The following is a 14,462-nucleotide window of genomic DNA, read 5'->3' as shown; positions in this document are numbered from 1 at the left end:
TCCCTCAGTCTGGTCTCCCCACCTTTTCAAGTCTATTTTCCCTCAGTCTGGTCTCCCCACCTGTTGTTTTTGCACTGATTGCTTTCTCAGTGGCAGATCAACACAGTAGAGGTGTTGATTGTGTTTTGAGTTTTTCTATTTCTCTTCATCTCCATACCTTTTCAAATGTATTTTCTCTCAGTCTGGTCTCCCCACCTTTTCACGTCTATTTTCTCTCAGTCTGGTCTCCCCACCTTTTCAAGTCTATTTTCCCTCAGTATGGTCTCCCCACCTTTTCAAGTCTATTTTCTCTCAGTCTGGTCTCCCCACCTTTTCAAATGTATTTTCCCTCAGTCTGGTCTCCCCACCTTTTCAAATGTATTTTCCCTCAGTCTGGTCTCCCCACCTTTTCAAGTCTATTTTCTCTCAGTCTGGTCTCCCCACCTTTTCACGTCTATTTTCTCTCAGTCTGGTCTCCCCACCTTCAAGTCTATTTTCCCTCAGTATGGTCTCCCCACCTTTTCAAGTCTATTTTCTCTCAGTCTGGTCTCCCCACCTTTTCAAATGTATTTTCCCTCAGTCTGGTCTCCCCACCTTTTCAAATGTATTTTCCCTCAGTCTGGTCTCCCCACCTTTTCAAGTCTATTTTCCCTCAGTCTGGTCTCCCCACCTTTTCAAATGTATTTTCCCTCAGTCTGGTCTCCCCACCTTTTCAAGTCTATTTTCCCTCAGTCTGGTCTCCCCACCTTTTCAAATGTATTTTCCCTCAGTCTGGTCTCCCCACCTTTTCAAGTCTATTTTCTCTCAGTCTGGTCTCCCCACCTTTTCACGTCTATTTTCCCTCAGTCTGGTCTCCCCACCTTTTCACGTCTATTTTCTCTCAGTCTGGTCTCCCCACCTTTTCACGTCTATTTTCCCTCAGTCTGGTCTCCCCACCTTTTCACGTCTATTTTCTCTCAGTCTGGTCTCCCCACCTTTTCACGTCTATTTTCTCTCAGTCTGGTCTCCCCACCTTCAAGTCTATTTTCCCTCAGTATGGTCTCCCCACCTTTTCAAGTCTATTTTCTCTCAGTCTGGTCTCCCCACCTTTTCAAATGTATTTTCCCTCAGTCTGGTCTCCCCACCTTTTCAAATGTATTTTCCCTCAGTCTGGTCTCCCCACCTTTTCAAGTCTATTTTCTCTCAGTCTGGTCTCCCCACCTTTTCACGTCTATTTTCTCTCAGTCTGGTCTCCCCACCTTCAAGTCTATTTTCCCTCAGTATGGTCTCCCCACCTTTTCAAGTCTATTTTCTCTCAGTCTGGTCTCCCCACCTTTTCAAATGTATTTTCCCTCAGTCTGGTCTCCCCACCTTTTCAAATGTATTTTCCCTCAGTCTGGTCTCCCCACCTTTTCAAGTCTATTTTCCCTCAGTCTGGTCTCCCCACCTGTTGTTTTTGCACTGATTGCTTTCTCAGTGGCAGATCAACACAGTAGAGGTGTTGATTGTGTTTTGAGTTTTTCTATTTCTCTTCATCTTCTCTTCATCTCCATTTTTCAAATGTATTTTCTCTCAGTCTGGTCTCCCCACCTTTTCAAGTCTATTTTCTCTCAGTCTGGTCTCCCCACCTTTTCAAGTCTATTTTCCCTCAGTCTGGTCTCCCCACCTTTTCAAATCTATTTTCCTCAGTCTGGTCTCCCCACCTTTTCAAATGTATTTTCCCTCAGTCTGGTCTCCCCACCTTTTCAAATGTATTTTCCCTCAGTCTGGTCTCCCCACCTTTTCAAGTCTATTTTCTCTCAGTCTGGTCTCCCCACCTTTTCACGTCTATTTTCTCTCAGTCTGGTCTCCCCACCTTCAAGTCTATTTTCCCTCAGTATGGTCTCCCCACCTTTTCAAGTCTATTTTCTCTCAGTCTGGTCTCCCCACCTTTTCAAATGTATTTTCCCTCAGTCTGGTCTCCCCACCTTTTCAAATGTATTTTCCCTCAGTCTGGTCTCCCCACCTTTTCAAGTCTATTTTCCCTCAGTCTGGTCTCCCCACCTTTTCAAATGTATTTTCCCTCAGTCTGGTCTCCCCACCTTTTCAAGTCTATTTTCCCTCAGTCTGGTCTCCCCACCTTTTCAAATGTATTTTCCCTCAGTCTGGTCTCCCCACCTTTTCAAGTCTATTTTCTCTCAGTCTGGTCTCCCCACCTTTTCACGTCTATTTTCCCTCAGTCTGGTCTCCCCACCTTTTCACGTCTATTTTCTCTCAGTCTGGTCTCCCCACCTTTTCACGTCTATTTTCCCTCAGTCTGGTCTCCCCACCTTTTCACGTCTATTTTCTCTCAGTCTGGTCTCCCCACCTTTTCACGTCTATTTTCTCTCAGTCTGGTCTCCCCACCTTCAAGTCTATTTTCCCTCAGTATGGTCTCCCCACCTTTTCAAGTCTATTTTCTCTCAGTCTGGTCTCCCCACCTTTTCAAATGTATTTTCCCTCAGTCTGGTCTCCCCACCTTTTCAAATGTATTTTCCCTCAGTCTGGTCTCCCCACCTTTTCAAGTCTATTTTCTCTCAGTCTGGTCTCCCCACCTTTTCACGTCTATTTTCCCTCAGTCTGGTCTCCCCACCTTCAAGTCTATTTTCCCTCAGTATGGTCTCCCCACCTTTTCAAGTCTATTTTCTCTCAGTCTGGTCTCCCCACCTTTTCAAATGTATTTTCCCTCAGTCTGGTCTCCCCACCTTTTCAAATGTATTTTCCCTCAGTCTGGTCTCCCCACCTTTTCAAGTCTATTTTCCCTCAGTCTGGTCTCCCCACCTGTTGTTTTTGCACTGATTGCTTTCTCAGTGGCAGATCAACACAGTAGAGGTGTTGATTGTGTTTTGAGTTTTTCTATTTCTCTTCATCTCCATACCTTTTCAAATGTATTTTCTCTCAGTCTGGTCTCCCCACCTTTTCACGTCTATTTTCTCTCAGTCTGGTCTCCCCACCTTTTCACGTCTATTTTTCCTCAGTCTGGTCTCCCCACCTTTTCACGTCTATTTTCTCTGTCTGGTCTCCCCACCTTTTCACGTCTATTTTCTCTCAGTCTGGTCTCCCCACCTTCAAGTCTATTTTCCCTCAGTATGGTCTCCCCACCTTTTCAAGTCTATTTTCTCTCAGTCTGGTCTCCCCACCTTTTCAAATGTATTTTCCCTCAGTCTGGTCTCCCCACCTTTTCAAATGTATTTTCCCTCAGTCTGGTCTCCCCACCTTTTCAAATGTATTTTCCCTCAGTCTGGTCTCCCCACCTTTTCAAGTCTATTTTCTCTCAGTCTGGTCTCCCCACCTTTTCACGTCTATTTTCTCTCAGTCTGGTCTCCCCACCTTCAAGTCTATTTTCCCTCAGTATGGTCTCCCCACCTTTTCAAGTCTATTTTCTCTCAGTCTGGTCTCCCCACCTTTTCAAATGTATTTTCCCTCAGTCTGGTCTCCCCACCTTTTCAAATGTATTTTCCCTCAGTCTGGTCTCCCCACCTTTTCAAGTCTATTTTCCCTCAGTCTGGTCTCCCCACCTTTTGTTTTTTCTCTCAGTCTGATTTTCAAGTCTTTTTCCCTCAGTCTGGTCTCCCCACCTTTTCAAATGTATTTTCCCTCAGTCTGGTCTCCCCACCTTTTCAAGTCTATTTTCTCTTCAGTCTCCTCCCCACCTTTTCAAATGTATTTTCCCTCAGTCTGGTCTCCCCACCTTTTCACGTCTATTTTCTCTCAGTCTGGTCTCCCCACCTTTTCACGTCTATTTTCCCTCAGTCTGGTCTCCCCACCTTTTCACGTCTATTTTCTCTCAGTCTGGTCTCCCCACCTTTTCACGTCTATTTTCTCTCAGTCTGGTCTCCCCACCTTCAAGTCTATTTTCCCTCAGTATGGTCTCCCCACCTTTTCAAGTCTATTTTCTCTCAGTCTGGTCTCCCCACCTTTTCAAATGTATTTTCCCTCAGTCTGGTCTCCCCACCTTTTCAAATGTATTTTCCCTCAGTCTGGTCTCCCCACCTTTTCAAGTCTATTTTCTCTCAGTCTGGTCTCCCCACCTTTTCACGTCTATTTTCTCTCAGTCTGGTCTCCCCACCTTCAAGTCTATTTTCCCTCAGTATGGTCTCCCCACCTTTTCAAGTCTATTTTCTCTCAGTCTGGTCTCCCCACCTTTTCAAATGTATTTTCCCTCAGTCTGGTCTCCCCACCTTTTCAAATGTATTTTCCCTCAGTCTGGTCTCCCCACCTTTTCAAGTCTATTTTCCCTCAGTCTGGTCTCCCCACCTGTTGTTTTTGCACTGATTGCTTTCTCAGTGGCAGATCAACACAGTAGAGGTGTTGATTGTGTTTTGAGTTTTTCTATTTCTCTTCATCTCCATACCTTTTCAAATGTATTTTCTCTCAGTCTGGTCTCCCCACCTTTTCACGTCTATTTTCTCTCAGTCTGGTCTCCCCACCTTTTCACGTCTATTTTCCCTCAGTCTGGTCTCCCCACCTTTTCACGTCTATTTTCTCTCAGTCTGGTCTCCCCACCTTTTCACGTCTATTTTCTCTCAGTCTGGTCTCCCCACCTTCAAGTCTATTTTCCCTCAGTATGGTCTCCCCACCTTTTCAAGTCTATTTTCTCTCAGTCTGGTCTCCCCACCTTTTCAAATGTATTTTCCCTCAGTCTGGTCTCCCCACCTTTTCAAATGTATTTTCCCTCAGTCTGGTCTCCCCACCTTTTCAAGTCTATTTTCTCTCAGTCTGGTCTCCCCACCTTTTCACGTCTATTTTCCCTCAGTCTGGTCTCCCCACCTTCAAGTCTATTTTCCCTCAGTATGGTCTCCCCACCTTTTCAAGTCTATTTTCTCTCAGTCTGGTCTCCCCACCTTTTCAAATGTATTTTCCCTCAGTCTGGTCTCCCCACCTTTTCAAATGTATTTTCCCTCAGTCTGGTCTCCCCACCTTTTCAAGTCTATTTTCCCTCAGTCTGGTCTCCCCACCTGTTGTTTTTGCACTGATTGCTTTCTCCAGATCAACACAGTAGAGGTGTTGATTGTGTTTTGAGTTTTTCTATTTCTCTTCATCTCCATACCTTTTCAAATGTATTTTCTCTCAGTCTGGTCTCCCCACCTTTTCACGTCTATTTTCTCTCAGTCTGGTCTCCCCACCTTTTCACGTCTATTTTCCCTCAGTCTGGTCTCCCCACCTTTTCACGTCTATTTTCTCTGTCTGGTCTCCCCACCTTTTCACGTCTATTTTCTCTCAGTCTGGTCTCCCCACCTTCAAGTCTATTTTCCCTCAGTATGGTCTCCCCACCTTTTCAAGTCTATTTTCTCTCAGTCTGGTCTCCCCACCTTTTCAAATGTATTTTCCCTCAGTCTGGTCTCCCCACCTTTTCAAATGTATTTTCCCTCAGTCTGGTCTCCCCACCTTTTCAAGTCTATTTTCTCTCAGTCTGGTCTCCCCACCTTTTCACGTCTATTTTCTCTCAGTCTGGTCTCCCCACCTTCAAGTCTATTTTCCCTCAGTATGGTCTCCCCACCTTTTCAAGTCTATTTTCTCTCAGTCTGGTCTCCCCACCTTTTCAAATGTATTTTCCCTCAGTCTGGTCTCCCCACCTTTTCAAATGTATTTTCCCTCAGTCTGGTCTCCCCACCTTTTCAAGTCTATTTTCCCTCAGTCTGGTCTCCCCACCTGTTGTTTTTGCACTGATTGCTTTCTCATGGCAGATCAACACAGTAGAGGTGTTGATTGTGTTTTGAGTTTTTCTATTTCTCTTCATCTCCATCTCCCCACCTTTTCAAATGTATTTTCTCTCAGTCTGGTCTCCCCACCTTTTCACGTCTATTTTCTCTCAGTCTGGTCTCCCCACCTTTTCACGTCTATTTTCCTCAGTCTGGTCTCCCCACCTTTTCAAATCTATTTTCTCTCAGTCTGGTCTCCCCACCTTTTCACGTCTATTTTCCCTCAGTCTGGTCTCCCCACCTTTTCAAGTCTATTTTCTCTCAGTCTGGTCTCCCCACCTTTTCACGTCTATTTTCTCTCAGTCTGGTCTCCCCACCTTCAAGTCTATTTTCCCTCAGTATGGTCTCCCCACCTTTTCAAGTCTATTTTCTCTCAGTCTGGTCTCCCCACCTTTTCAAATGTATTTTCCCTCAGTCTGGTCTCCCCACCTTTTCAAATGTATTTTCCCTCAGTCTGGTCTCCCCACCTTTTCAAGTCTATTTTCTCTCAGTCTGGTCTCCCCACCTTTTCACGTCTATTTTCTCTCAGTCTGGTCTCCCCACCTTCAAGTCTATTTTCCCTCAGTATGGTCTCCCCACCTTTTCAAGTCTATTTTCTCTCAGTCTGGTCTCCCCACCTTTTCAAATGTATTTTCCCTCAGTCTGGTCTCCCCACCTTTTCAAATGTATTTTCCCTCAGTATGGTCTCCCCGACCTTTTCAAGTCTATTTTCTCTCAGTCTGGTCTCCCCACCTTTTCACATCTATTTTCTCTCAGTCTGGTCTCCCCACCTTCAAGTCTATTTTCCCTCAGTATGGTCTCCCCACCTTTTCAAGTCTATTTTCTCTCAGTCTGGTCTCCCCACCTTTTCAAGTCTATTTTCTCTCAGTCTGGTCTCCCCACCTTTTCAAATGTATTTTCCCTCAGTCTGGTCTCCCCACTTTTTCAAGTCTATTTTCTCTCAGTCTGGTCTCCCCACCTTTTCAAGTCTATTTTCTCTCAGTCTGGTCTTCCCACTTTTTCACGTCTATTTTCCCTCAGTCTGGTCTCCCCACCTTTTCAAGTCTATTTTCTCTCAGTCTGGTCTCCCCACCTTTTCAAGTCTATTTTCTCTCAGTCTGGTCTCCCCACCTTTTCAAGTCTATTTTCTCTCAGTCTGGTCTCCCCACCTTTTCAAGTCTATTTTCTCTCAGTCTGGTCTCCCCACCTTTTCAAGTCTATTTTCTCTCAGTCTGGTCTCCCCACCTTTTCACGTCTATTTTCTCTCAGTCTGGTCTCCCCACCTTCAAGTCTATTTTCCCTCAGTATGGTCTCCCCACCTTTTCAAGTCTATTTTCTCTCAGTCTGGTCTCCCCACCTTTTCAAGTCTATTTTCTCTCAGTCTGGTCTCCCCACCTTTTCAAATGTATTTTCCCTCAGTCTGGTCTCCCCACTTTTTCAAGTCTATTTTCTCTCAGTCTGGTCTCCCCACCTTTTCAAGTCTATTTTCTCTCAGTCTGGTCTCCCCACCTTTTCAAGTCTATTTTCTCTCAGTCTGGTCTCCCCACCTTTTCAAGTCTATTTTCTCTCAGTCTGGTCTCCCCACCTTTTCAAGTCTATTTTCTCTCAGTCTGGTCTTCCCACCTTTTCAAGTCTATTTTCTCTCAGTCTGGTCTCCCCACCTTTTCAAGTCTATTTTCTCTCAGTCTGGTCTCCCCACCTTTTCAAGTCTATTTTCTCTCAGTCTGGTCTCCCCACCTTTTCAAGTCTATTTTCTCTCAGTCTGGTCTTCCCACTTTTTCACGTCTATTTTCTCTCAGTCTGGTCTCCCCACCTTTTCAAATGTCTTTTCTTTGAAACAGTGTTTCAAACAGCTCAACATTGTGTCTGTGTCTTTAGGCATTGAAAATACTTGCCTTTGTTACTGATATTAGGACTCAGGAACTTCAGTACAGCATGTTACTGATATTAGGACTCAGGAACTTCAGTACAGCATGTTACTGATATCAGGACTCAGGAACTTCAGTACAGCATGTTACTGATATTAGGACTCAGGAACTTCAGTACAGCATGTTACTGATATCAGGACTCAGGAACTTCAGTACAGCATGTTACTGATATTAGGACTCAGGAACTTCAGTACAGCATGTTACTGATATTAGGACTCAGGAACTTCAGTACAGCATGTTACTGATATTAGGACTCAGGAACTTCAGTACAGCATGTTACTGATATCAGGACTCAGGAACTTCAGTACAGCATGTTACTGATATTAGGACTCAGGAACTTCAGTACAGCATGTTACTGATATTAGGACTCAGGAACTTCAGTACAGCATGTTACTGATATTAGGACTCAGGAACTTCAGTACAGCATGTTACTGATATCAGGACTCAGGAACTTCAGTACAGCATGTTACTGATATCAGGACTCAGGAACTTCAGTACAGCATGTTACTGATATTAGGACTCAGGAACTTCAGTACAGCATGTTACTGATATTAGGACTCAGGAACTTCAGTACAGCATGTTACTGATATTAGGACTCAGGAACTTCAGTACAGCATGTTACTGATATTAGGACTCAGGAACTTCAGTACAGCATGTTACTGATATCAGGACTCAGGAACTTCAGTACAGCATGTTACTGATATTAGGACTCAGGAACTTCAGTACAGCATGTTACTGATATTAGGACTCAGGAACTTCAGTACAGCATGTTACTGATATTAGGACTCAGGAACTTCAGTACAGCATGTTACTGATATCAGGACTCAGGAACTTCAGTACAGCATGTTACTGATATTAGGACTCAGGAACTTCAGTACAGCATGTTACTGATATTAGGACTCAGGAACTTCAGTACAGCATGTTACTGATATCAGGACTCAGGAACTTCAGTACAGCATGTTACTGATATTAGGACTCAGGAACTTCAGTACAGCATGTTACTGATATTAGGACTCAGGAACTTCAGTACAGCATGTTACTGATATTAGGACTCAGGAACTTCAGTACAGCATGTTACTGATATCAGGACTCAGGAACTTCAGTACAGCATGTTACTGATATTAGGACTCAGGAACTTCAGTACAGCATGTTACTGATATTAGGACTCAGGAACTTCAGTACAGCATGTTACTGATATCAGGACTCAGGAACTTCAGTACAGCATGTTACTGATATTAGGACTCAGGAACTTCAGTACAGCATGTTACTGATATTAGGACTCAGGAACTTCAGTACAGCATGTTACTGATATCAGGACTCAGGAACTTCAGTACAGCATGTTACTGATATCAGGACTCAGGAACTTCAGTACAGCATGTTACTGATATCAGGACTCAGGAACTTCAGTACAGCATGTTACTGATATTAGGACTCAGGAACTTCAGTACAGCATGTTACTGATATTAGGACTCAGGAACTTCAGTACAGCATGTTACTGATATTAGGACTCAGGAACTTCAGTACAGCATGTTACTGATATTAGGACTCAGGAACTTCAGTACAGCATGTTACTGATATCAGGACTCAGGAACTTCAGTACAGCATGTTACTGATATTAGGACTCAGGAACTTCAGTACAGCATGTTACTGATATTAGGACTCAGGAACTTCAGTACAGCATGTTACTGATATCAGGACTCAGGAACTTCAGTACAGCATGTTACTGATATTAGGACTCAGGAACTTCAGTACAGCATGTTACTGATATCAGGACTCAGGAACTTCAGTACAGCATGTTACTGATATTAGGACTCAGGAACTTCAGTACAGCATGTTACTGATATCAGGACTCAGGAACTTCAGTACAGCATGTTACTGATATTAGGACTCAGGAACTTCAGTACAGCATGTTACTGATATTAGGACTCAGGAACTTCAGTACAGCATGTTACTGATATCAGGACTCAGGAACTTCAGTACAGCATGTTACTGATATTAGGACTCAGGAACTTCAGTACAGCATGTTACTGATATTAGGACTCAGGAACTTCAGTACAGCATGTTACTGATATCAGGACTCAGGAACTTCAGTACAGCATGTTACTGATATTAGGACTCAGGAACTTCAGTACAGCATGTTACTGATATTAGGACTCAGGAACTTCAGTACAGCATGTTACTGATATTAGGACTCAGGAACTTCAGTACAGCATGTTACTGATATTAGGACTCAGGAACTTCAGTACAGCATGTTACTGATATTAGGACTCAGGAACTTCAGTACAGCATGTTACTGATATTAGGACTCAGGAACTTCAGTACAGCATGTTACTGATATTAGGACTCAGGAACTTCAGTACAGCATGTTACTGATATCAGGACTCAGGAACTTCAGTACAGCATGTTACTGATATTAGGACTCAGGAACTTCAGTACAGCATGTTACTGATATTAGGACTCAGGAACTTCAGTACAGCATGTTACTGATATTAGGACTCAGGAACTTCAGTACAGCATGTTACTGATATCAGGACTCAGGAACTTCAGTACAGCATGTTACTGATATCAGGACTCAGGAACTTCAGTACAGCATGTTACTGATATCAGGACTCAGGAACTTCAGTACAGCATGTTACTGATATCAGGACTCAGGAACTTCAGTACAGCATGTTACTGATATCAGGACTCAGGAACTTCAGTACAGCATGTTACTGATATTAGGACTCAGGAACTTCAGTACAGCATGTTACTGATATTAGGACTCAGGAACTTCAGTACAGCATGTTACTGATATTAGGACTCAGGAACTTCAGTACAGCATGTTACTGATATTAGGACTCAGGAACTTCAGTACAGCATGTTACTGATATTAGGACTCAGGAACTTCAGTACAGCATGTTACTGATATTAGGACTCAGGAACTTCAGTACAGCATGTTACTGATATTAGGACTCAGGAACTTCAGTACAGCATGTTACTGATATCAGGACTCAGGAACTTCAGTACAGCATGTTACTGATATCAGGACTCAGGAACTTCAGTACAGCATGTTACTGATATCAGGACTCAGGAACTTCAGTACAGCATGTTACTGATATCAGGACTCAGGAACTTCAGTACAGCATGTTACTGATATCAGGACTCAGGAACTTCAGTACAGCATGTTACTGATATCAGGACTCAGGAACTTCAGTACAGCATGTTACTGATATTAGGACTCAGGAACTTCAGTACAGCATGTTACTGATATTAGGACTCAGGAACTTCAGTACAGCATGTTACTGATATTAGGACTCAGGAACTTCAGTACAGCATGTTACTGATATCAGGACTCAGGAACTTCAGTACAGCATGTTACTGATATCAGGACTCAGGAACTTCAGTACAGCATGTTACTGATATCAGGACTCAGGAACTTCAGTACAGCATGTTACTGATATCAGGACTCAGGAACTTCAGTACAGCATGTTACTGATATCAGGACTCGGGAACTTCAGTACAGCATGTTACTGGCAGTATCAAGCACCGTGTCTGTGAGTCTCTCTAAAGTTTGAAGTCGACATTCTTCCCTCTTCTCTCTTTTGCACTTGTTCTTTCTCTCACACGAATACACACAAACAATTTGAAACACAGAACTGGTTTGGATAGACAGGAAACAGATAGTGAGTTAGACAAGAACCAGACCTGAAGGAATGACAGAGGAGGAATATACGTTCATATCCATAGATGGACAGCAGACACACATGAACAGGATATGTTTCTGGGTGACACACACACACACACACACACACTTCGTATTTGAGTCTCTAAAGACACAAGCAGACATACTCCCCTCCGCTCCTTCACTCTTGTCTGTCTCCGGATGGCAGCAGTGTGTCTTCATTATAAACTCACTGACATACTCTTTAAACAATCTCTCTCGGAGCCATTTTCTCCTTATTTGGCAGACAGCATGAAGAGAGAGAGAGATTGGACAGTACCTGCAGACATTTCTATATTTCTTCTATTACCTCCATCTGTTGTGTCTTTGATCTACATATCCTATTTCTGTTATGAGGGATGACAGCCAGGCAGCGCCAAGTCTCGTTTTACTGCAGTGGGATCATTTCAATCGGGTTTCTGTCTTTCTTTTTTAAAATCTGTGGCCGTGGGAGTGTTGTCAGTATCTGAACAGTGGTGTAGGCATGTGACTAATTTGTTCCGTGTTCTTTTTCTGCAGCTAACATGTAATTGTTTCACCATCAGCGACGGGGAGCTACAAGAGATCGGAGTGGGACTCTACCCCAGGTAAGACAGACACACACACACTCACACAGCAACATACAGTGCTTCCTGACAAAGCCTGGTGTTATAGTTGCATGTAATTACCAGAGAGCAGTGTTTAGTGGTTAGATCCTGATGTGTTAGGGCCTATCATTGGCTCTTAATGGGGTGGGGGGGGGGCATCACCATTAACCCCTTACACTTGTGGGAATTGGCCTATATGGATAGGGGGCTAAATTGAATTCTTATTGAATTCTTGCAGAACACATGTGAAATGCATATGCATAACCATGGTAGCAATTAAAAGGGAACAGTTTGGAGATAATGGGGAAATTATTAGACTAAAGGTGAGGACACAACAGTTCACCTGACAAGACTGATTCCAAACATTACACTGTTGATTTTATGTGCATTTGACGTTTACTGTACTTTTCGCCACATTTGTTGATAACAAAATCGGAAAATACTCTGTTTACATTCAGGAACAGGATAATAATATTCTTGGGGTAGGTGCAACTTAAGACAAAAAAAACTAGAGGTTTAACAGGTGTTTCCAAGGGGCCACACACTTCTCGAAAGTGTGCCTGTTCCTATGTAATTTCAATATACTTTTATGACTCAAAGAAGAGTCTTCAACTACAAGGTGCTTTTTTGAGCTCTCCTAGCTGTGCCGTGGAGGAACGAGAGCAAACACACCTTTGGTTGATTTGTTTGGAACACGACCCTTCAATCCTCTGCTTTTACGCAATTACGGTTGTTGTTTACGCAATCCAAAATGTATACATCGCAATCTGGGTCAGGTGGGCATCATTTAAAAGCTTGTTCAATTACCTCGTCTCTAGGATTAAGACATTATACTCAAATCTGTCTCTCCATCATCGGTCTCTCCCTTTCTCCGTCTGTCACTCTCTCTCCATCCCTAGACCTCTCTCTCTCTCCATCCCTAGACCTCTCTCTCTCTCTCTCTTTCCATCCCTAGACCTCTCTCTCTCTCTCTCTCTCTCTCTCCATCCCTAGACCTCTCTCTCTCTCTTTCCATCCCTAGACCTCTCTCTCTCTCTCTCTCTCTCTCTCTCTCTCTCTCTCTCTCTCTCTCTCTCTCTCTTCTCACTCTCCATCCCTAGACCCCTCTCTCTCTCTCTCTCTCTCTCTCTCTCTCTCTCTCTCTCTCTCTCTTTCTCGCTCTCCATCCCTAGACCCTCTCTCTCTCTCTCGCTCTCTCTCTCTCTGCTTCGTGACTGACAACTGACCGCTCAGTAAGAGAGGGTGAGAGAGAGAGAGAGAGAGAGAGAGAGCGAGTGGGATGAATGGTTGTTAAATGATATGTTTTTCAGTGTTGACATGTCAGATAATTATGTAGTTCAGACACAGGCGCTAGGAAGGCGCATTCTGTCCCACGGGGAGGGAGAGAGGAAGAGGGGGAGAATGTTGTGAGAGAAAAAAAGAAGTGAGAAGTGTGTGTGTTATTGTCAGTGAACTAATCCATTGCGGAGGCCTAGTCTAAAAGCCAATTCATGCTTGATTCTAAAATGTGGTCGGAGGCTTCATATAGAGGGTGTGATGCAATTGCCGAGCCTGCAGAGGCATACAGAGGCCAAATCCAGCTCTGTACCACAGCGCCATTCGCCTCCCAAATGTTGTAACAATGCAGAGGGCTCTGTATAGCTCCACATTGACGTGATTGGTTGACGGTAGGTGGGGGCGGGACATCCGGTTTAATATGGTACTTCTGATTGTTTTAACGCACCATCGCTAATGACCTGTGGAGCTTCTCAGAGTAATGTTTTCTTCACCTCAAACAACAAGCAAACAAAGTCTGTTTTTACGTCCATTTAGAATGACAATAGTTACTCAATGTATTTGAAAAATCTTTCCAGATTTCTCCCTTTCAATAACCACTCAGCGTGAATGGGGAAAAATGTCATGCTCTGATCCAGTGGAAACTTCATTAAATAGGCTTCTTATTAGTGCTTGACTTAGAGAATATTTTATGCAATGTTGCAAAATCGCTAGTGCAAGCTTCTGGGCTGAACCCAACTTAATAGTTGATACAATGTTTCAAGTTGGTTGCAGACTGGCCATGTGTTGCCATGTGTTTGGCTTTATGTAGGCTATTTTTACATAGTTGGCAATGGAAATAGAAGTTACTTTTTAGGTTTGTATCATTTTCATTTAGATTTGGATAGAATTGTCATGAACTGCATGGCAACGATTTGGAGATATGAAGACAATATTATAAAGGAAATTAACCTCTTGCTCCTACCTGACACGCAGGCGTCCCATCTAGACATCTGGAAATGCAAATGCGCTACGCTAAATGCTAATAGTACTAGTTAAAACTCAAACGTTCATTAAAATACACATGCAGGGTATTAAATTAAAGCTACACTCGTTGTGAATCCAGGCAACAAGTCAGATTTTTAAAATGCTTTTCGGCGAAAGCATGAGAAGCTATTATCTGATAGCATTTAAACCCCAAAAGACCCGCAGGGACGTAAACAAAATAATTAGCATAGTCGTCGCTACACAATCCGCACAAATAAAATATAAAACATTCATTACCTTTGACCATCTTCTTTGTTGGCACTCCTAGATGTCCCATAATCACTATTGG

At 43.4% G+C, this 14,462-nt stretch overlaps 1 protein-coding gene across 1 annotated transcript in view; it reads left to right on the top strand.

Moving 5' to 3' along the window:
• smyd3 (SET and MYND domain containing 3) overlaps positions 1-14,462 on the top strand; it is a 207,828-nt gene that overhangs the window by 126,294 nt on the left and 67,072 nt on the right. Inside the window, exon 6 of the mRNA XM_046366549.1 lies at positions 11,805-11,872. Coding sequence (XP_046222505.1) covers positions 11,805-11,872 — 68 coding nt within the window. The remainder of the gene's footprint in view (positions 1-11,804; positions 11,873-14,462) is intronic.

This window comes from Oncorhynchus gorbuscha, linkage group LG10 (assembly GCF_021184085.1).
Source record: "Oncorhynchus gorbuscha isolate QuinsamMale2020 ecotype Even-year linkage group LG10, OgorEven_v1.0, whole genome shotgun sequence".
NCBI lineage: Eukaryota > Metazoa > Chordata > Actinopteri > Salmoniformes > Salmonidae > Oncorhynchus > Oncorhynchus gorbuscha.
This window is presented reverse-complemented; position numbering and strand designations above follow the sequence as displayed.